Source organism: Epinephelus lanceolatus, chromosome 4, assembly GCF_041903045.1.
Source record: "Epinephelus lanceolatus isolate andai-2023 chromosome 4, ASM4190304v1, whole genome shotgun sequence".
Taxonomy (NCBI): domain Eukaryota; kingdom Metazoa; phylum Chordata; class Actinopteri; order Perciformes; family Serranidae; genus Epinephelus; species Epinephelus lanceolatus.
The window spans coordinates 14457109-14478059 of NC_135737.1; the positions used below are offsets into that span (position 1 = coordinate 14457109).

The 20951-nt window shown below is 43.9% G+C and overlaps 1 protein-coding gene across 6 annotated transcripts in view; it reads right to left on the bottom strand.

Annotated features, from left to right (window-relative positions):
* Positions 1 to 19778, bottom strand: part of aplp2 (amyloid beta (A4) precursor-like protein 2) — a 62050-nt gene extending 42272 nt beyond the window's left edge. For 4 of the 6 annotated variants that reach the window (XM_033630975.2, XM_033630974.2, XM_033630977.2 and 1 more), the window contains exon 1: positions 19432 to 19757. In XM_033630975.2, the coding sequence (XP_033486866.1) occupies positions 19432 to 19503 (72 nt within the window). In that variant the 5' untranslated portion in view covers positions 19504 to 19757. Of the gene's footprint in view, positions 1 to 19431 lie in introns of all 6 variants that reach the window. The other 2 variants (XM_033630978.2, XM_078166930.1) reach the window with 1 other exon arrangement.
* Positions 19779 to 20951: the final 1173 nt, after the last annotated feature.

Here is a 20951-nt window from a genome sequence, read left to right on the forward strand (position 1 = left end):
GCTGTGCATGGCTTCACAGCCCCCCAACAGATAAAACTACATAGAACTATGTAAAAATGATTGCAATCTCTCTAAAAATGATATAAATGAAAACATCATTGTACCAGAGGCAATGTGAAGCAGCACAGCAACCCTGTGTGTGTTTACATTTCACATTAAAATATAGCAATCAAATCAGTGCATCCTGTTGTTAAAATGATCCAGTTAATTAATTCAGTACCAGTTGATATAGCCTATATGCTTCCAAACCCTCCATAACTAATAGCATTATCACTTGCCAAAACTCAATGCACACACAGTGAAGCTGGCAGCAACTCTCAGTCTCAGTTCCATCTCAGTACAGAGACGGAATCTGTGTAGCAGGTAAAAAACCCCTGGAGATCCAGGGGGACGGACGGAGGCACGGACACCCCGCGTCCGTGCCTCATGTATTTCAGCTGTTAGGTAACTGAGCTACTGATAGCTACAGAGGAAAAAAAAAAGCGCTATCCTCGTCCTGTTTTGGTTGCACACTGGCTGACACACCTCCTCATTTTCCCAGGAGATCGTACCCGGTGGCAAACAGAATTGCATAGATAACATGGGTTGGTAGGGAACCAATCTAAACAAAAGATGGTGTCATTTTGTAGCTGTTACATTGCACGATCAAGTATTTATTATTATTATTATTATTATTATTATTATTATTGATAATGATAAGTTAATGCAAAAAAACAAAAAACAAAAACACGTCTATACACACTTTGAGATACAGAACTAATGTCTGATCTTGACTGAACCTACGCAATAACCATAGGTGGTTACAAGTGCGGTGAATGCTGCGATTCTGTTGCATCATTAGACTTGAAACGATATTTGGAATCAACATGAATGAAAGTTAAGAGACCATCACACAATGGAAATCACACAAGCTGCAATACAGCAGTCTGCGAATTGAAGTGGGTGTGAAGTGTGAGGGCCAATGGCCCCTTCCCTATTCCCAGTGCCCTGCACACAGAAGACGAGGCGCAGAATTGCACAAAACTCTTACCTGAGCTGAAAATGTTTTGACTTAAATGAAATGAAAAGAAATGTAGCTATCATGAGGTGTATTATTGCATGACAGGAGCAGAACTGAGATGATCTGGATGAAAAAAGTGAAAATGGAGTTCCTGGTAACATCTGTAAGGTCAGTCAGGACATTTTTTACTTTTTGTGGCCAGAAGCAATGGACTGAAAACCCCTCCAGCTGTCAAAGTGGAACAAAATTCGAATTCTCAATGTATCTGAATGCACTTTGCTTTTGGTAGGGGGTTACAGAGAACACAATTAGTTCAACTAACAAAAAAGCGGCTTCACAATGATTCCTCCACAAGCCATGTTTACTTGATATTTGGGCCCATTTTTCAGTTCCACAATACACATTGTGATACTGTGAATATCATGCATCAACTTATTATTGCAATTCTATTTGGAAGGTGAGGTATGAGGGTATAAGACTATCAAGTGTTGCAACGAGAGGGGGGCACAATGTGAAGAGCTCAAGTTTGCTCTTTGAAAACTGTTCCACTTGTCCAGAGCAAACACTGCACAACAACATGTATGCATTTTTTACAAGAGTTTACTTTGGAGTATATCTCCCCTTACCAAATTTACTCAGAGCTTTTAGAGAGAGTGTAGCTCGTCAAGCAGCAGGGGCCCTGTTAGTGGGCCTCCACAGTCACTCCACAATTTCTGTCAAAGAAAAAAAAATCATCTCTTCAAGAAGAACCTCACGTCAGCCTTTCAATGCTCAATCATATCCTCTCTCTCTAATCTTTCTTCTCTGCTTGCTATAAATTGCTCTTAGAAAGAATGAAACCTTCGATGTCTCTCCTTGGCTCATTTTTTTATTCTTCTTTCTCTTACACCCTCTCTGTGAGGATCACTGCATTACCACAAGAATATTGTCGGGGCGCTGTCGCTCTCACCCCTGCACTCTTTACTGTAGGCTGCCCGTAATCGACGTTGTGATCTCGTAATTATTCTATGAGTTCATTTTAAGTGGCTGTGGACAAGAGTGTCAACTGAAAGCCTGCCATGTAAATGTAAATGCAGTGAAGTGGAGAGATACTAGGCCAAGAGAAGAGAAAAACACTGTTAATTAGAGCAAAGTACTTTTTTTCATGCTGTGGCACACTGCCTTTTCACTAGGGAGAAGGTGTGTCTGGGCTATTTATAAGCTACAGTTGGTGGGCCAGTGGGGTCTTGTCTTCAAGGCCTGCCCTCACCAGTGGAGCTTGTTCAGAGAGATAAATAAACATTTAAAAACACGAGGACAATGCTACTTTGTTTTGGTTAAGTGGTACCGTCCTAATTAGGACCATAATTCATCTTAAGAGGTATGGTAAATGAGCACTCAGAGGGAATTTTAAGGCAATACAGATCTAAAGGTAATACACTCTATTCTATGAAAGGAAGAATTCTATCTGATTAAAAAAAAGGTAATAACCTGCTTGTGCGGCATTAATTTCTTTTTAGTGTCAAATTAGGGATTCAAAGTGATTCTGATGAACAATGGTATGCTGTCACAATGGGTTCATACTGCGAGTATCGTGGTTTTATGGTGGGTAGCGCGCAAGTTTTCGTATAATCTATGTTGGTATTTCATGCAATTAGTTTTTTTAAAGAAATATCAGCAATGTATTAATACAGAGCACTCATATTTGGAGATATTGTCCTTTATTTGACATACTTTTAGTGAGTTAAAAACTTAAACTCATCAACTGTTATGCAACCACTGTTTTGGATATATTTTCTGTTGAAATAAATCTACTGTAGGCCAGGGGTTGTGTGTGCTACCACCGTGACACATGGTATTAACGGCAACTTCTTTTTACCTGCCAGTGATGAGCTTTAGGAGGCATTCACACCAAACACAGGTTGTCAAACAAAGCAGGGGCTGCGTGTGGCTGGTGAAGGTGTGTTGCTTCAGGTACTCTTGGGACAAAATATGATCCAAGAAGTCTAGTTAAAACAATAGAATCATAGGTTTATCATATGTCAAAGCACTGCACAGCAATTTATAATACTCTAAGACCAGGTTTTACAATTCTGTAAAGGTATTATTGCTATTGCTGTTATAATCACATGGGAAAAATAAAAATGTGGTGCAGTTCCTTGTTGGATGATGTCATGTTGCAGTCCAGCAGACATTGAGCTTGGTTCAACTTTTTTGCAGGACCAACCCTACATTTTTTAATCCCCCTGTGTTGGTGAACCACCAGCATTCAAAAAAGTAAAGGGGCTGCTTTTTTCATGCAGGGCTTAAGTCGGTCTGAACACCTAATGAGTTACAAGTACAGCAGCAAGGACAAGACCCCCTCACCCTTTTCACACCTGTGAACAAAATCAACTACATTTGCTGGATAGCACAACCAGGGCAGAGGTACAGCTACTGGGAGGGAGGTTGGGAGCTTAGCTGATGATTGTGAAAAGTTCAAGTGTGTAGACTTGTTCACAAACCACAAATCAACCAACTTTCTTTGGTCACTGAGCTCTAATAGAAGGAAATAAATTGACTTCAGGGTTCTTGTTTTCCTTGTTTTACTTACACTGCGAATGCACAGTAAAATGAATCAGTGAAAGTCTTTGTGGGAGACATGCTAGAAAAATTGAGTGAGCTTTTACTGCATGATTCTTTACAGAGACATAAACCAATGAACCCATTAACTCATGCAAAGTGCAGCTTTGATATTTATATTGTAGGTCCAAGTGACCGAAGGACAGCCAATCATTGGCACAGATAGCCAAGCTACTATCTGTCATTACAGGGCAAAGTTTCTCACTGCTCCTCATTTCCTCTCCCTCACTTCACACAGTTTTTCCCACTGACACATTTCCTCAGACACCCAGTGCTGTCAATGCCGTGTGGTCTTGCCATCTTTGTCTCTGCTGTTATCTGCAGCACGTCAGACAAACACACAGCCCTGCTGTTCAGATGCCTGCTTGTGAACTGAGTGCCTGACAGCCGACATCAGGATGCGTGCTGCATCTTGTGTATCATTACTCTTTTATTCTGAGGACCGGGGCTGCCAGTGAAGTGAGGAGAGCAGGGCAGAGCAGGAGGGGACCGAAGAGCCATTTCCCCTACGGCCCCTCTTGACACAGATCTCAGGCTGCATGCATCTCCCTGGAATATTACTCCTCCCTGTCCACCTCTCCAGCCCCATCAAACACAGCCTCGAGGGTCATCCACAGCCATCATAATATTACATTTGGTTTTCCCTGCCTACCTGGTTAGATAAGGTAGATACAGAGCAGGTTTCTAGCTGGCTGAGAAGCAGGAGGCAGAGAGGACAGGGGATGAAGAGAGGAGGAGCAAGCAAGGGAGCATATTTGTTTCGATTCTGCTGGGGGTGTACTATTTGCAGTATATGCTGCCGAATTTGGGAAGAGACATGTCAAGTGAAAGCAAGGGCTTAACTTCAACCTTCTCGTTAGTCCAATCACTGTCAAGTCGTGTTGGAAAAGAGGCAAAGAAAGCAGGAATAAAGATGGGCTGAAGGGGAGAGGCAGAGAAGGCAAGTGTGACTAATACCCAATAAAACATGGACTCTCCTATCTATCGCTGTACTATCTCAATAATTATCCATCATGAAAAATGTATCTGCTTCCCCCTGTGTTGGCTTGTACAAAACTGCTTTAAAAAGAGAAAGAAGAACTGGGCAAAGCTCTATAAAATGTTTAATAGCTACTTAATTGTTGCAGTTCTGGCTAAGGGGTTTATTAGAGGGGTAATTGAATTTGAGCCAATATCATCAAATGTCTGATATGTAAATACAGCTAAACAAGCCAAAATCTGAAGTCTAAGGTGTGTACTTTGCAGAGAAGGTTGGTATATACACACTAAAGTCAGTCAACAGAGAAATAACTGATAACTGTGTACTGCGGCGATAAAGAGATAATTACACCGAGGGTTTTACCCAGAGCTTGTTGTTCAGTTGCTAAGCTACGCAGGTGCATGATCGCATAAATAAGGCGCTGGAGTGTAAAAACTCTTTCTTGCAGGAAGAAGATAATTGCTTTTCATTTTATGTTAATGACTCGAGGACTGTGATGATTGAGGTCCATTTTCAGGTGAATTTTTTGCAGCATCCACACAGCTGCATGGTGTGCTGACAATAGGTTTGAGCATGCCTGCCTCTTCTGCAGAGCTCCTGTCACTAAAATCGCCCATTCTCCCCTTCTGCCCGCTAAAAGCTCTCTGCATGAGCAACCCCTTCAATCCTCCATCTCCCTCCTTTCATCTCTATTCACTTTGAGCACTCAGGACAACTCTTTGTGCACCCATCTCCTCTTGCCTCAACGATGTCTATACATTTACCTCTCCACCTGTCTCTTTCTCAGTCTGTCTCTCTTTCTCTCTCTCTCACTCCCTCTGTCTCAGAGCCATGTGAGCTGGCGACCCTCACAGCCCTCTCTATCCAGGCTTACCGTCCACGTGGCCTAGAGTGGATTACATTCTTGACATCACTGTGCCAGATGTTTATGACTAAAATAGACAGTACAACTAGCCTCACCACTAAGCCAAACAATGCATTTAGCCGAAACTTGACACCACATTTATGCTTGAGCAGGTTTCTCTGTTTTAATAGGAGAGATTCACTTTTTTCTAATGACCTCCCCTGTTTCCTTTGTCTCTAACATCTCTCTCTTCAATTGGAATCAGAGCTGCTATCCTCATTACCTTGTTCAGGAGACTAAATTGACTAGCTTTCTCTTGTTTTCACTTCATTGCTTCCTTCCCCCCAAAGCTTGGGTCTCTCCATTCTTCCTCCTGCAGCTTCTGCTCCTAGCTCCCTCCAGCGAGCTGGTATGGAGATCAAATAGCCGATAAGCCGCCTACTGTAACATACACATTAGCATGATTAAATTGGCCATTGCCTGTCCATTTATTAAAAGCCTCTCTGTGCTGGGTGGGAGGTCTTTGTAGATGGCTGGAGTAAGAGAGGGACTATGCGTGTGTGTGTGTGTGTGTTAGAGTGTACGTAGCGTGTGTCACTATCATGTGTGTGTCTAAGCCTAACATCACCAAGGTAGAAAAGTTAATGAGGGTTGCAGGGATATTTCTAACACAGCACAGGCTTTTTGTGGGGAAATTTCAGGTGATGGAATAAGAGCCTGTTGAGAAGCGATAGCTGGGCGGGAAAAAGTCAGCGATGGGCTCGGCTCTGGCAGTGGCTACACAGGAGATTTAGGGCTTAGGCAATTGTTAGACGGGGCTCAGTTTGTTTTGAACTATGGGCCTGTGTTTTCCACGGGCCGCTTTATGTGGACGCTGACTCTTTCCCCACTTTGTACTGCAGTCTCAGCAGTTTAAAAGAGGAGGATTAGACACAGGAGTGTGCCTCTCTCTCGTCTGCCGGAGAGCACAGCCGCCTAATCTCTCGCACTGAGGAGAGGGGATTTGGAAGAAATGACCTGTGCTCACTTCACTTTCTCTTGCTTCTCTTCCTCTCATACCCTCCAAGTTGAGTGAAAACACAGTGCCGCATCCTTCCTTCTGTCACTCCCACTCCCGCTTTTTCATTTTCCTGCTGGATGACTCTACGCTCATCAGCATGCAGCACCACGCTGCTGCTCCTCAGGACAAGGCAGGCTGGCAGACAGGCAGGCAGCCTTGTCAATAAAGGAACAACAGTAACAGGGCACCTTAGCGAAGCCTCCAGCCCTGTCACTAACGTCTCTCTCAGCTGCCTGGACTCCCTCAGTTAATGAGCACGTAATTGTTGAGCAAGCAAAAGAGAAATTAGGGAAGCAAGGAGGGAAAAGAGGCCATGAGGTGAGAGGTGTAAAAAGATAGTAGAGCAAGAGAAGAGAGGGGTGAGGGAAGCACAAGGACAGAATGTTCCAGTGAACAAAGTAAGACATAAAATAGCCAATTTGTCCTAAAATGTGTGGTGCAGTACAGTCAGCGTCGAGAGAAGAGGGGAGGAAGAACACTGTGTCTAAATCAGAGGGACTGTGTGGGGGAATGCTGCTCAGTGGGAGCTGACATTGAGAGCAGGCGGGGAAAAGCAGTTTCAAGGACAACATGGAAATATCACATTCAGTCGCTACAAGGCAGCCATGAGATGTGGTGAGGCCACGCTGGAGCAGGAGACCAGCCAAAGAACTGCAGGAGAAAGAACCAGATCAAGGACATGCAATGTTTCCAAAAGATCTGACAACATGAAATGATAGTGGGTGACAGATGTACTGCATGGGAATGCTGAAAGAGAGGAGGAGGTTATTGACCTTACTAGTACTGGCATGATACCAGAGTTTTGACTTTGATGCCATAACTAATTTTTGGATTCAATGCTACAAAAACACAGTAAAAAAGTGCAAACATCAACTGCTGCCTCACTACAAAAAAATTAATGGACAAGAAATTTACCAACAACAGTTATTTATTTAGGTAATGTATCAGGCAACAAAAAAACACCAAATGGTTCTCTGTTTCTCAAATGTGAAGCACTGAAGCACTGAGGCACGTGAAGCCAATGAACTCCGAGAGCCTGTTCCTACCTGGTATTAACATGTGTCTCCGGTGGTCCGACCACAAAAGCTCTATATCTGTCTGTTCACACCTGGCGTTAGAATGCATCTCCAGTGACCACTTGTGATAGGATCTCAATTCACTTTTTATATGCAAATAAACAAATCATTTGTGTTTGCAAAGAACAAATGCATTGTCAGATTGTCACGCTATAGGCACACTTACATCCTTTTGTATGTAAAATGAGTAAGATTTCATTGAATTGTTGGGTTGCATACAGTGTATTGATTCACAGCCCCTCCCTGCTCCCCTCTCTCTTTCTCTCTCTGTTTATCACGCACACAGAGGACAAGCACTCCTAGGAGACCACTGGGTTGGTGTTAGTTCCGTGCTGGGGACAGTTGGTAAGCGTCCGCTCAGCCACACATACATACAGAGCTAACATTACGAATCACATGGCTAACATTACCTAGCGGTTATTGGGGACTTTAACGACAAAGCTGAGCAGTTTCAGCGTTGGTGTGAGTTTGTTGAGACCATTAAACAGCTGTTGCTGCAGTGTTTGCTTGTGCTAACTGGGCAGATGTGGAACTGACTGTTAGCTAGGAGTACAGTGGCTCCCGAGACAATCCTTCAGCTCTGTGTCTGTGCAACTGTACCAGCAACAGTTTTCTGATAAGCAAGGATGTCAGCTGAGTAGGTGGTCCTTCAATGTGGCCCATGAAACATTAGCATACAAACTGCTGAAACAACATGGTCACATGCAGCCACCTCCAAATGTGGTCTGAGCGACTGGAAAACAAGACACACTGAGGATGCAGTTGGTGCACTCACACTTGCACTTTGACCAGACATAGGGACCTATATCTTTTGCTGAATGTTACCTGCGAGATGGCTTTTATCATTCAGATATTTCAAATTCATACTTGAAGCCCTGTGGAGATGATGTGAAAATGTTTTTCACCTCAGAGAACATACTGTCAAGAACATATTGAATTTTCAAAACTGTCAGTTTCAAGAAATTGTATTGCCATCATCTGAGGTTGCATTACAATTGTCAGTCATAGTGATGACACTCAACCTGACTTGGGAGTAAGTTATGGACAGCAGCCGAGTTTGACTCTGGTGCCTGCATGCAGTGCCATTCTCCCACGACCACCCAAGCTCATTTTAAATGAATCTATACTCTGATTGCAGAGCTCCCTGCTTCTTTTTCCCTCCTGCAGACGCAGAGCAGTGAAGCAGAGACGCAAGCCACGTGTGTGCATTAGCCTGTGAGGCTCCAGACAATGAAAGGGAGGCCATCTTTACCAGGGGAAAATGATGGATGTAATGTAGATATGCTTATCTGTCATTAAGCCCTGCTTTGCCCTCCCTCAGCCTGTCCTCTGGGGAGGGGGCGGAGGGATTTCAATCAGACTAGTGAAGAGTATAACTCTAGTGGGACATGCTGAGGCCAACAGCTAATCAGTCATGTCTCTATGGAAAAGACACAGACTTCACAGCAGGAGCATCCATCTCTGAGCCTGTCTACTACACTCGCTTTTTGTCAATCGACTGACCTTGCTCCCCCCACCTCCTGCGTCTTTCCCTACAGTCCACAGCTCAAGACTGACCCCTCTGCTGCATCCTATTACCTCTCTGGGGGGAGAGATCCCAAATCCAAACCAGCACCATGACAGCGACTATAAGGCAGACAAATCCCTGAGCCCTTGCATGACTGGGCCACCTCTCAGCTCCCAGCACCTCAATAATAGCGCAGTGATGCTAAATAGGCTCCTGAAACATAAGGAGGGGATGTGATGAACACTGAAGGGAGCGGTTGGAGGGTAGGTGGGGAATGGAGGGGGTGGAGTCTGGTGAAGGAGGCTAGCTGCTCAGAAGGTTCTATAATTAGCTGCAGAAGATCGAATGACTTTTAATGGGTTTGTCTGAAAACAGCAGACTATTTCAGATTTGCGCTCAGAGCTATATTCATATCTCATCAAACTAATGGAATTCTCTAGAGTGCTTGATTGGTTTTTATCTCAGATCAAAATGGCTGATAGAGGTGCACGGCTACAGTATTCCTGAGGTGCAGCTTTGTGATGAAAAAAGTGCCATTTCGGGGCACTATTACGCAAAGTGGAAATGGTTGTAACAAAAAATGTACACGTGATGTCAAATGACGAGTACTCCTTCAGCTCACGATCTGACAGCCCTCAGAATTCATGCTTTGATGCACAATCGTTGTTGCTATAGGAGTCATTTCCCATGGATGTTTCAGTGCGAATGGTCTTATAATAAGTTTTTTGACAGATAATGGAATCCTCCACTGGTCATTAGTTAGAGAATTAATAAGAAAGATACAAGGATAATAGCGTCATAGCTCAGCCATTGCCTGATCTGGCTGGAAGGAGGTCTGGTGGAGAATGCTAAATATGCTGCCTACAATTAGGCCTTGAGCATGCAGTAACACACAGCACACACACAGATACACACACCATGCAATGGGACACGCTTAGGGAACTGTGCGATGCAGAAACAATAATTCCTAGCTCACACTACATGACTGAAGCCCTGATTTTCCACTCGCTGACAGTTTTTGGAGCTCCCCAACAAAGCCTTGGACCTGAGGCAAATCGGCATTGGCTCTGCAAAACAGTGCTTGGGCGCTATGTGTGAACCGTTTTAAGATGCGAGCAAGGCTAACCAATGCACAGCAGACACATCCTAGATATCACAAAGACTAAATATCTGGACCTCTCAGGGACATTACTGACTAGACCTAGAGGATGTGTGGGATTCGGTGACAAAATGTAGTAAAGAGACCAGACATACTCATTAGGTATTCCTCCTGGTGAAAGATATTACGGTGTGTGAACCCACTGTTGCTGGTCAGTCAACAGGTTTTCACATTACAAGTGTGGAAACCTCAACGACTAGAAGACTCCCGATTGCAAGACAACAGTGCATCATGTGAACTTAGTCTTAAGTCTAGTTCATATTACACAATTTTCACAGCGATTCTGACGCCGCAGAGGATCTTGAGAGAGCCACCTTGGGTCAGAGGTGTGTCGGCAGATAGTCTGCCCCGATGAGTCCTCATGTGTAAACAAGCCTACGAGCAAGTCGCCCCCTCGTCTGTGACTGGGACTGGATATCTGGCATGCTAGAAAACTGGAGAAGTCTGACACAACTGACAAAGAGCATCAGCCAATGAGAGGCGGGATATGTCCCACGTCAGCACGCATGAGGACGGGAGAAATGTGAGGAGGACAAGCGCAGGGTTGCTAGGTCCGCTTATTAGCCGCGACGTTGGGCTAATAAGTGAAAGTGGAGTTGTTTATTTGGGCTAGCTCTCTAAACGTCACCTTTCTCTCTATATATCCATCTAATAAGTTATTTAAACGCATGATAGTCCCTTCTTTTGGGCTTGTTTCCATAGCCCTGCTTGTTTGTTTCTCTCCCAAGATCTGGCAACACTAACAAGCCAGCGAGCAACAACAACAATGGCAGCGTCCACAGGATCACGGGGAGCGCGTTGTGTTTGGACCCAGGCCCTGGATGCAGATCTAATTTAACACTAGGAAGAATATCCATGCCTTTACGATGTGTCGTGTCCAAGTTAAAAAACGAGTTTGGTGATGTCACCGCGTTATCTGGGGCTCTGTCAGCGAGGGCTCGGCGGAGAAATCTTGTGGTGTGCACACACAGGTCGTAACGCAGCTGGTGAGACTCCCGCTGACAGAAACGCACGTCGCCAGGTATGAACACTCAAAAGATTATGATAGTCTCTGCGACGCAAAATCAGGGTGAAAATTATGTAATGTGAACTAGCCTTTAGTTGATGACTAAATTAGTCGATTAACTGATCATTTTCATAAATAATTAATCTGTCAAGTTGTTTTGAAAGCAAAAATGCCAAACATTCCTAGTTCAAGTATTCAAGGCTTATCAAATATGAGGATTTGCTTTTTTTTTCTTTTGCATCATAACAAACTGTATACCTCTGGATTTTAAACTGTTGATTGGACAAAACAAGCCACCACAGCTCGGGCTCTAGGGCCTTGTGATAAGCATTTTTCACAATATTGTGAGTTTGCAATTCATTGAAACAAACCAATAAACAAACACATAAATCAGTGGTGAAAATAATTGTTACTTTTAGTCTTTCAACTGTCTGTTCTATGCTTTTGACTTCTGCAAAGTTATTCTTTCTGGATAATAAATCTGTATTCCTTAAAATGTATGTACAGTTGATGCAAGGGAAATAACGGGAATTACAGACTGAGGCAGAATAGGGAGTTGCTGCATATGCTCTGTTAAATTATATGTCACAGTCTGTTTGTGTGTCTGTGAGTGTCCTTTATTTCCCAGGGTTTCCTGCTAGCATTCAAGCTACATTAATTTCCCCCACTCAGTCATCTGGGGTTTCCTATTTTAGACTGAGGAAATTATGTCCAATGAATTCCAGCCGGGTTTAATTCTCATTTACGTTTCACGTTCTCCTTAAATTATATAATACACAAACCTCCTCCTTTTTATTACTTCTATGAGGGCAGGGAGGGGATTGCAGGCTTCGACTCTTCATCATGCATGAACACCTCTGATTGAATTAATTACAGTCCATGAAGGCAGGAGCTTATACATTAGTAGGAGGAAAACTCAAAGAAAAAAAAAATCATATAACTTCTATTACAGGAAAAAAATATTGCTGTGCCTCAGAAGTTTAAGGTAGAACGCTAGTGTATCCCTTTTTCTCTTCCCTCCCACATAGGTGAAATCTCCCCTTGTTCTGTCTGAGTCTCAAGTGGACCATCTTACAGAGCTGCTGTTTGTCCTTGGCCACCTTCTCCTTGAGAAAGTGCTGTATCAGACAGCCTGCTAACAGGGCCGTCACATAGCTTGAGTCCCATCAGCAGCAGCAGCAGCAGCAGCAGCACAGCCCTCTCTCTGGGGGTATACAGTTACACTGCACTGCTTCTATCTCTTACCATTCTGACATTTTCATTTCCCCCCACTCTCCTGGGGGAAAAAAAGGATAAACTTCAGAAAAAAAGAACCAGGATGGACTTCACACCACTGTTGGTTCCAGTCTGGATGATACCATTTCCACTACTGGCACGGGGGTAAAGACAGGAGGGATATGAAGGAAGCTCGGTGAGCAGGAAGATGGAAAGGGAGGGAGCTGGAATTAACATGCTCTGTTTTCCCTGGCAATGGATGGTGTATTTGTGCAGCATTGCTCAGCAAAACAGAGCACTATAGCAGCCAGGCAGCCTGCCAGTCATCCATCCAGCTTATCAAAGCAAGAGCAAAACCTCCTCCCCCCATTTTCCTTCAGCAATAAAACGGTGGCACTGTTTGTACCTGGGCATGCAGACAAGTTAAAAGAGGGAATTCTCGTGGCTCTCAAATCACCTCGAAACTACTAAAAAATAGAAGCCGTGGGTATGACAGTCCTCGATCATGACCCTCAAGACTGCTGAAAGTGATACCAAGACACAAAACATCACAAAAATGGCCTCCCGGTGTGTTGCACGCACACCCAGAGAAAAGGAAAGGCGGAGACATATGATGCACAAAGACAGACAGACCCATCCACACGCTCAAGCTTTCACAGAGAAAGAGACAAAGACACAAAATAAACAACGTGCTAAGAAAAGACACATCAATGATAACTGGAGTTTGGAAAACTGGGTCTGATTTGAATGCTCTTGTTTGACAAGTGAGGCAAAATTCAGTTGAAGATGGGTTCAAACACGAGTAAAAACAGCCCTTGAGTAATTTATGCTCTTACCACAATTTCTGGTGCAGTTGAGCATGGAAACAGCAGGAACCAGTGCCTGGCACACAGTTACGCTGGCTCTTTGATTGTTTAGCTGCCTGCCTCTATTCTATTCTATTTTTTTTTTTCTTTTTCTTTACAGCCAGACAAATCAGTGCACATGCCTTGCTAGAGCCTACGTATGACTCACTGATCTTACAAAAATGAGAGCTGCACACATGAATAAGACAGGGAGGGGAAAGCAAACATAGCCTCCCTCATATATGTACAGACAGGGACTGAGGAAGAGATAGGCGGGGCGATAAGAAGAGGTGCAAGTGCACTATAACATAGATAGCACATCAGATATTTTATTCATGGGAAGAAAAACCCAAGCAGCAAGAGTGACTCACTGAGCCACAGGGACACACACACACACACAGACTGAGTAGGGGGTGACAGGGTTTAACCCACCTACGTTGAATGTCTTCTCATTCTCAAACAGAAAATGCATTAAAAAATAAAGTCTAGAATGGCAGGACTCCTTTCAAAGGGATTTAAGAGGATGTTTTTGTCTACTGAACTAGTCAGAGTGTATAGTCACTCTCTCACTCTCATAGCGCTATCACAGGAAGAGAGTCGCTTGCTGCACAATACAGCGAGCCGTTTGCACTTCGGGCTATGCATTCCTGAGCACTCTGGCATATAAACTGACAAAAGGAATTCTCATGCAGCCATGCTGAACTAAGCTATTGTCGAAAACACACAGACTCAGGTGTAATGGCGCTTACGTTGGCTGCGTATACATGGGGAGGATTGTCGAGGCTGTGCAGATTGGCCTACATATGGCAGGAGGCCTAGTGCAACTTAAGCGATGTGCAGTCAGGAGTGTGCCGTTTTGAACCCACTCACTCCGCGCCAAGTCCCCGCCGCCCAGGATCTTTCAATGAGAAAAACTGACTAAATATGTGATGAGCTGAGCGGTAAGAGGATTCAGGCATACAAAAACACACACACATATTTCAGAGGCATACACAGACGCACAAGCATGCATTTCCAGTTGCAAAAAAGGAGGCAACTCCGCTCACGTGGGATAATTAGAGCGCACGCAGAGCCCCGGAGACAAAGCCTGGCACCGTGAGAACAAGGCTCGCCTGATGAGGCCTCTCTATTTAAATCCCCAGGATGAGCTGAGAGTGTGTCTGTCGGTGGAATCGCTCCAGGAGACATGCATGGGCATGGAGGAAGAAACAGCCAAGGCGGTGAAAAGAAGACAGAGACAGAAAACTGTAGATGAACCGAGTGGCAGGAAGGCCTCTTTGAGGAAATTTAAGGACGGAGATTAAAGGCTCAGATTCAATCAGACATCCCTTCCCACTGTTAGTCACAGAGCACAGATCAAACTTCAATGTTGAGCGAACACCACTGATATTATATTACACGCAGGTGACTCACATTGTTCTGTGCTACTTCAAAGTCAGTTTTCCTCTGCAGAGCTTAGAAATGAGGGTTTGACTGAATGAGTGGGTGAGTGGGGGAGTGAACTGAGTGAGCGTATGAGTGTGTGTATGAGCAGACAGAGAAGGGTAGGGCTCTGGGATTAGTACCTGTCCCTTTGCAGATCTATAAGCACCCAGTGTTTCTTGTCACTAAGAGGATTCAAAGGGATACAGGGCTGTCCCAACAATTGAAAGCAAGGTTTTAGGTGCTAATCTACAAATTCAAGGGCGAGTGAGACTGATTCTCGCCTGATGGAGCACATGCCGCTGCCTTCAACTTGACTGACACAGCAGAACATGGAAGTCAAAGAGACAATCTTTACAGCTTAGAGACAAGAAGAGACAGCCTACAGAAGGCTGTGCTCCACCACCCACAACGATCTATTGAGAGATCATTATCAAATTCAAGTGCTACTGATTGTTGTTCTGTTTTTTTTTCCAGGCGTGAAACATCACCAACAGTCTGCCTTTGCCTCCGACTCTGCTTGGTATCTTGATCACCTCTGTATTGTAACGACACCCTGGGTTGTCCTTGCTTTTCAGGGGGCACACAAAAAGCCCTCACAGGGAATCATTCAGCCCTGCTAACAGATGGCACCATAGCACCCGCCCCGACAATCACAGCCAACTGGGGGCATTCATTCACATGCAATTGTTCACTATCAGCCCATATCCAGAGCAAATACACACATGGAGGCACACAGGAGCACACTTTAATATCAATGCTCGCCTACAAGAACACACAGCCAAGCACGCATTAAGACTTAAGATGATAAGAGGAAAACTGCTGCTGCAAGAGGGCTGCAACCAAAGAGCAATAAGCACAGCGCCAAAGTCATTTTTTTCTTCCTCTTGCTATGCAAAAAGTATCCAGCATTTCTGCACTTCTGTTGATTGGACCTGCTTGTCCACTCTGACTAGTCTATGTTTGCAAACAGACCCTAAAAAGCCAAAGTAACTCCACCAGAATGAGTTAATGCTGACATTTTTAAACAAGTCTTTTCCATACAAGCTCAATCTTGCCCTGAATTTAGACACATGTTGATATATGTGACACCAACATTTTTTTATGATTCTATGTTGCATAACATCATTTTTACACTGTGTGTCATAATCTCGCTTGCTTAAGTCAGCAGAGAATAAAATGTACCAAATGTATTAACTGTTCCAGATATTCTGTATTCCATTAATCCAGTGGGAGTCATATCAGTGAATGCCTCAGTGTGATGCAATTCTCTGGGTAAACCTGCTATGTGGTTGTAGCCTGCACCCTATTTCTGAATTAGCTCCAGAAAAGACACAGCTGCTCACCCTAGATTCTCCACAAGCGAGTGAAACTGAAAAAAAAAATGCTGCTTGTTTACAAAAAGGAATGTGACATTATAAGTCATGACACAGAGTAAAGAGGTGAAAATCACCAGGGCAAAACCTCTTTTGAAGCCACTGCAGACTGTAAAGCCTGCAACACAGAGATGCTCAGATGAGAGGGGGGGAAACACAGCTGAAGAAACAAAAAGCTCACAATCTGGCACTCTCGCAGGTATCTGACAAAACAAAAACCGTTTACACAGCTGAAGTAGCTGGCTTATCCCGAAATGCTTGAAAAAAGGAGGAATTGCGAAACAAGACAGCAGCTCCGATCCGATGACACCTCGACAATCGCAGTACACAAAGAGATGAGGAACAATGGAAGGAGAAAGGTGGAGTGGAGGGAATAAACCACCCCTGACCAACAGTGAGTGCGTCTCTGAGGAGCTCTCACCGGCTCGTAAATTCAAGCTCAAGGTCCAGGGGAGTGCAGTCAGCATGTCAACACAACAATATCTACCTCAGCTGTGTCCACAAGCTCATCAGCAGGGCCCAGTCCACACACACCAGCAGCTACACTGACAAATAACAGCAACAGCAGGCAGTTTGTTTATGACTGTAGAGCCCTGACATGGTTCAAACAATTGAGAAATAGGCAGGAAAGGGCAACACAGCTTTGGCTTCATTAGTGCCCACTGAGAAAAGGACATGTTGATTTTTAACTTGATGCACTGTGAATCTGTAATCTGTTATTTTGTTACAAGTCCAGTGTGTAGGATTTAGGGGGTTATATTAGTAGAAATTAAATATAATAGGTTTCCTTTAGTGTATAAGCACCTGAAAATAAGAATCACTTTCTCATTACCTTAAAGTTGCTGTTTATATCTATATAAGAAGCAGGTCCTCATCCACAGAGACCACCATATTGCACCACCATGCTACAGGGGCCCAGAACAGACATACTTAACACTGGCTCTGGATAGGGCCAATTATGTTTTCACTTTGGCCACTGTAGTTAGTAGCCCTTCAGCAACATCCAGCATCAGAAAAAACTGATTCATTTTAACATGAAACTGCTGTAGTCAGCGCTTGATTTGAATCACGGAGTCAGTTTTTTTTGTAGAAGAGGAGACCTCTGCGGAAAATTCCGCACCTGCTTAAAACCTCCTGAACGTCTGGATCTTAAGCTATCAGAGAAAAAAGGTGAGCACTCATTAGCAGGTGCCGGGCTAGCAGCCCTTCTGCAGCGTAGGAGAAACACTGATTTGTACATGTAACTTAAAACTGTTTTATTCAGTGGTTTTACCAGTTTTAATCACCTTGTCTGTTTGTTTTGGAGAGGAGGAGAACTCTGCAAATATTTTAGCTTCCAGTAAAAACCTCCTGAATAATGAACACTGACAGAATCCTAACAAGGTGCTCATGCTTGGCACATGGGAGAAGTTTCTGTTGGCTGTGATCTGCAACCCTCATTGTTAGGTACCACTACATCCTACACGTTTCCTTTAAGTAAAGATGTAACCTGTCATAAATCTTCTAAATGTAAACAGCCACCTTTTAGGATTTGCTCTCTTCTATCTCAACTGTTCGTATCTGTGTTCTTCCCTACAGGTGTATATTCAGGTATTTCCACTTCAAGTTTTCCTGTAGCTAGAGTGCTACGTATCCGTATTTGACACATGTGATGTTTTACTGCAAATACAAATGTCAAATCAAACAAAGAAAAAAAGCCTTGTCTTTCAGGACAGCCATTGATTAAACCGCAGGAATCCTCAGCATGCGCTTTTAAGTCAAAGCGCCCAACAGACCCCATAAATTTCTCAATTTAATCTGGGTGACTGATCAGGAAAATTCATTGATTTCATCCATTAATCATCTCAGGAGAGTCTGTCCAGTATCGACCAGCACGTCTGTGTGGTTAGGAAGGCTGACTGAGGAGGCAATCATTGCAGAGGGGACAGGTCTTTGTAGAGAGAGTGCAGCAGCATAGATTTTGTTGGGGACATAATAACCATTATTTCCCCTCCACACAATGCCAGCCAATACTGCCTCAAAATGGCCGAGGTTTTTGTCGCAAATGCGGGAGAGAGGGGAACATTCTCTGATAACCACTTTGCACAGCAGTGCCAGGAGGAGACGTCTTGTTAAAATGTTTTGTCATGGTCGCTTCAGCAGTGAGCAGGAGCACTTGCGTTTACGATGACACACAAGTCTGACACTGCAGGCGTCAGTGTCCAGAGACAACTGGTGATCCAGCAGGAAAATAGGACAGGTGAGGAGTGTGTGCATGTGTGTGAGTGGGTGTGTTTGTAAAGGAGGTCCTACATGTCTAACAAATGGACTCATGTGCAGTGTTTTCACAGATTAATTTATAATGACAACAAAGACATATAATACACTTAGAGGGGCCTGCCTGTATCATAGGCAGTGGCATAGTGAGTATGTGGGGTATACCCACTTCTCTTTCTGGGTGTTCACAGTATAGCCACCATCAGCCAAAAAGAAACTGGAACATATAGGACAGTATACCCACTTCCTCATCTGAAACCTACCCATCTAGTAGCACACCAACCTCACCAACCACCACTACACCACTGATCCAGTGTCTGGTGTGAGAGGGGGACCAACCTGTTGACACAGGAAAAGCTGGAGTTTGAATACCTAAGTAAAGGATTTCCTCCTCTCTGTTTAGAATACATAATACAGGCCACAGGCTACACATGATGGACACTAGCTGTTACACAGCAGGAAGTATCCTGTTTGTGATCCATTGCAGAGCTCCTGCGTGTCCCCAAAGGCCTGACAAAGCGCCTGCTGTCTTTCATTTGATCTCTGCAGCAAACCCTGCTGTAATTCTTGTTACAGCACCTTCCTTTCGGCCAGCACATTGTTCAAGTCACACACACACACACACACACACACACACACACACATAAAAAAACTGCAATCAGTGCTCAAGAGGGAGGTGAAGAATGACCTGAAAACAAGCTCATTAATATTTAACTAGATCCGAGTTTATATCAGCCTCCATGAACAAGGTTAAAGCCTTTCAAACTATAAAACAAAAGTATTATGTAAATCCTTGCATTATTAACAGAATCAGTCTGATCAATTCCGCTACTTGTGTGTGAACCTTGTCGGGAAGAAGTACAAAACAAAAACAAAAATATAGCCTACTGTAACCTTAAGATGGATAACAGAGTGTATTCTTTAGGAGACCAGCAGCTCTTAGTCACAAATGCCTCATGTGTATAGAGGACACATACACAGGCCCAAAAGATTTGCTTTTACATGTGGAAAACACACTGGTGTTTAGATCCGAGTCAGACTAACCATGGCACAGCATAAATCAGAGAACACCTCAGATTACATACCTCAATGTAGCCGGCCAGCGCTGGAACCACAATGCCCAAAATAAGGACAGATATCGCCGGGACTGAACCCATCTTCCAGGATCTCCGCTTGTGCTACGGTAAATAACTTATATATCCTGCGAGCTCTATGTGTCAGGTGACGTCCGGGAGAATAAAGGGCAAACCACGTCCTGGGAATAATCTGATAATCTAATATCCCGGAGAGCGGGACGAGTCCGGCTCCGCTTGTTTTGTTACCCGAGCTCGACAGAGAATGTTGGTGGGAGACAGAGTGTCGGTCTTCTCTGGAAATGTGGACTGTGAGTCTGTGGCGCGGCTGCTCTGCCTCTGCTGCCTCCTCCCTCCTCTGCTCCATCTGAGCCACACTGAGCAGGACGCACTGCGCCACCAGGCGGCCGGCTGCAGGAACAGCCATGAGACACAATGCACACTGGACTCCTCCTGTGATACACATTATTATAATGAATATAGGGGAGACTGGGAATGCTTGCAACAGCATCACTTCCACCATGAAGGGATGACCTATGAGTCATGTCTGACCACTTCCTTTCTTATCTGCATGTGACATTTCGTGGCTGTGTGAATAAGGATGCAGCTCATACAGCCAAAACACTGATTTTCACATATGAAAGTAACTTTCTGGACTGTGTCTATATTTTTGATGACTAGTGATACTGTTGAAATTAGAATTATATATGTGGCAGTACATTAGAGCAGAGGTGTCAAACTCATTTTAGTTCAGGGGCCACAGGGGCTAATTTGATCTAAAGTGGGCTGGACCACTGAAACCACTGCATAATAACCTATAAATATCAATTTCATCATTCATCAATTTCATTCTGAAAACAGTTATCTATTTGCCAACAAAGAAGAAAGAAAAATGATGTGCAAATTCAACAGTATGTCTTTGTTTCTCCACATTCAATCAGTCTGCTACTCACTGTCATTACTTGTGACTTTTTTCTTACAATCTGAAGTTTTGTCAGTTCCTCAGCAGCAGGGCTCCACTGATATTGTTTTAATACAGAAGTCTGACACAGATTCTTTTGGACTGAAGCTGCTGGCTGACAATATGTTGCACACTATTCAATATGTAAGAGAGCTGTACTCTGATCAGAGTGGAAAAACCTCTAAGGTAGTATATTACATCAAGTGTCTGCTCACTGTTTAAACTGCTCCTGAAACCTCTCAGCCTTCACATGTGCATCAACATTTAGGTGTGCAAAGTCATCTAGAGGGCCAGATTGGACCCCCGGCCCCAGGCCGTATGTTTGATACCCTGCATTAGAGAGTAGTCTCTTGGATGAAATGTGAGGCATTTCATTTTCACTCATTTCAAACCACTGTTCTGTTACAGTTAGCTAAACAATGGCTCACAGGGATGAAGATGGTTGTAACACCTTTTCAAAAGGTGTTACAACTAACCCCACTGACAACTGAACACATTATCTATCTATCTTAGTCCTTTTTTTCCACAAGTACTAAAATCTGCATCAGATGAGGTGAGGCAGGGAACGACA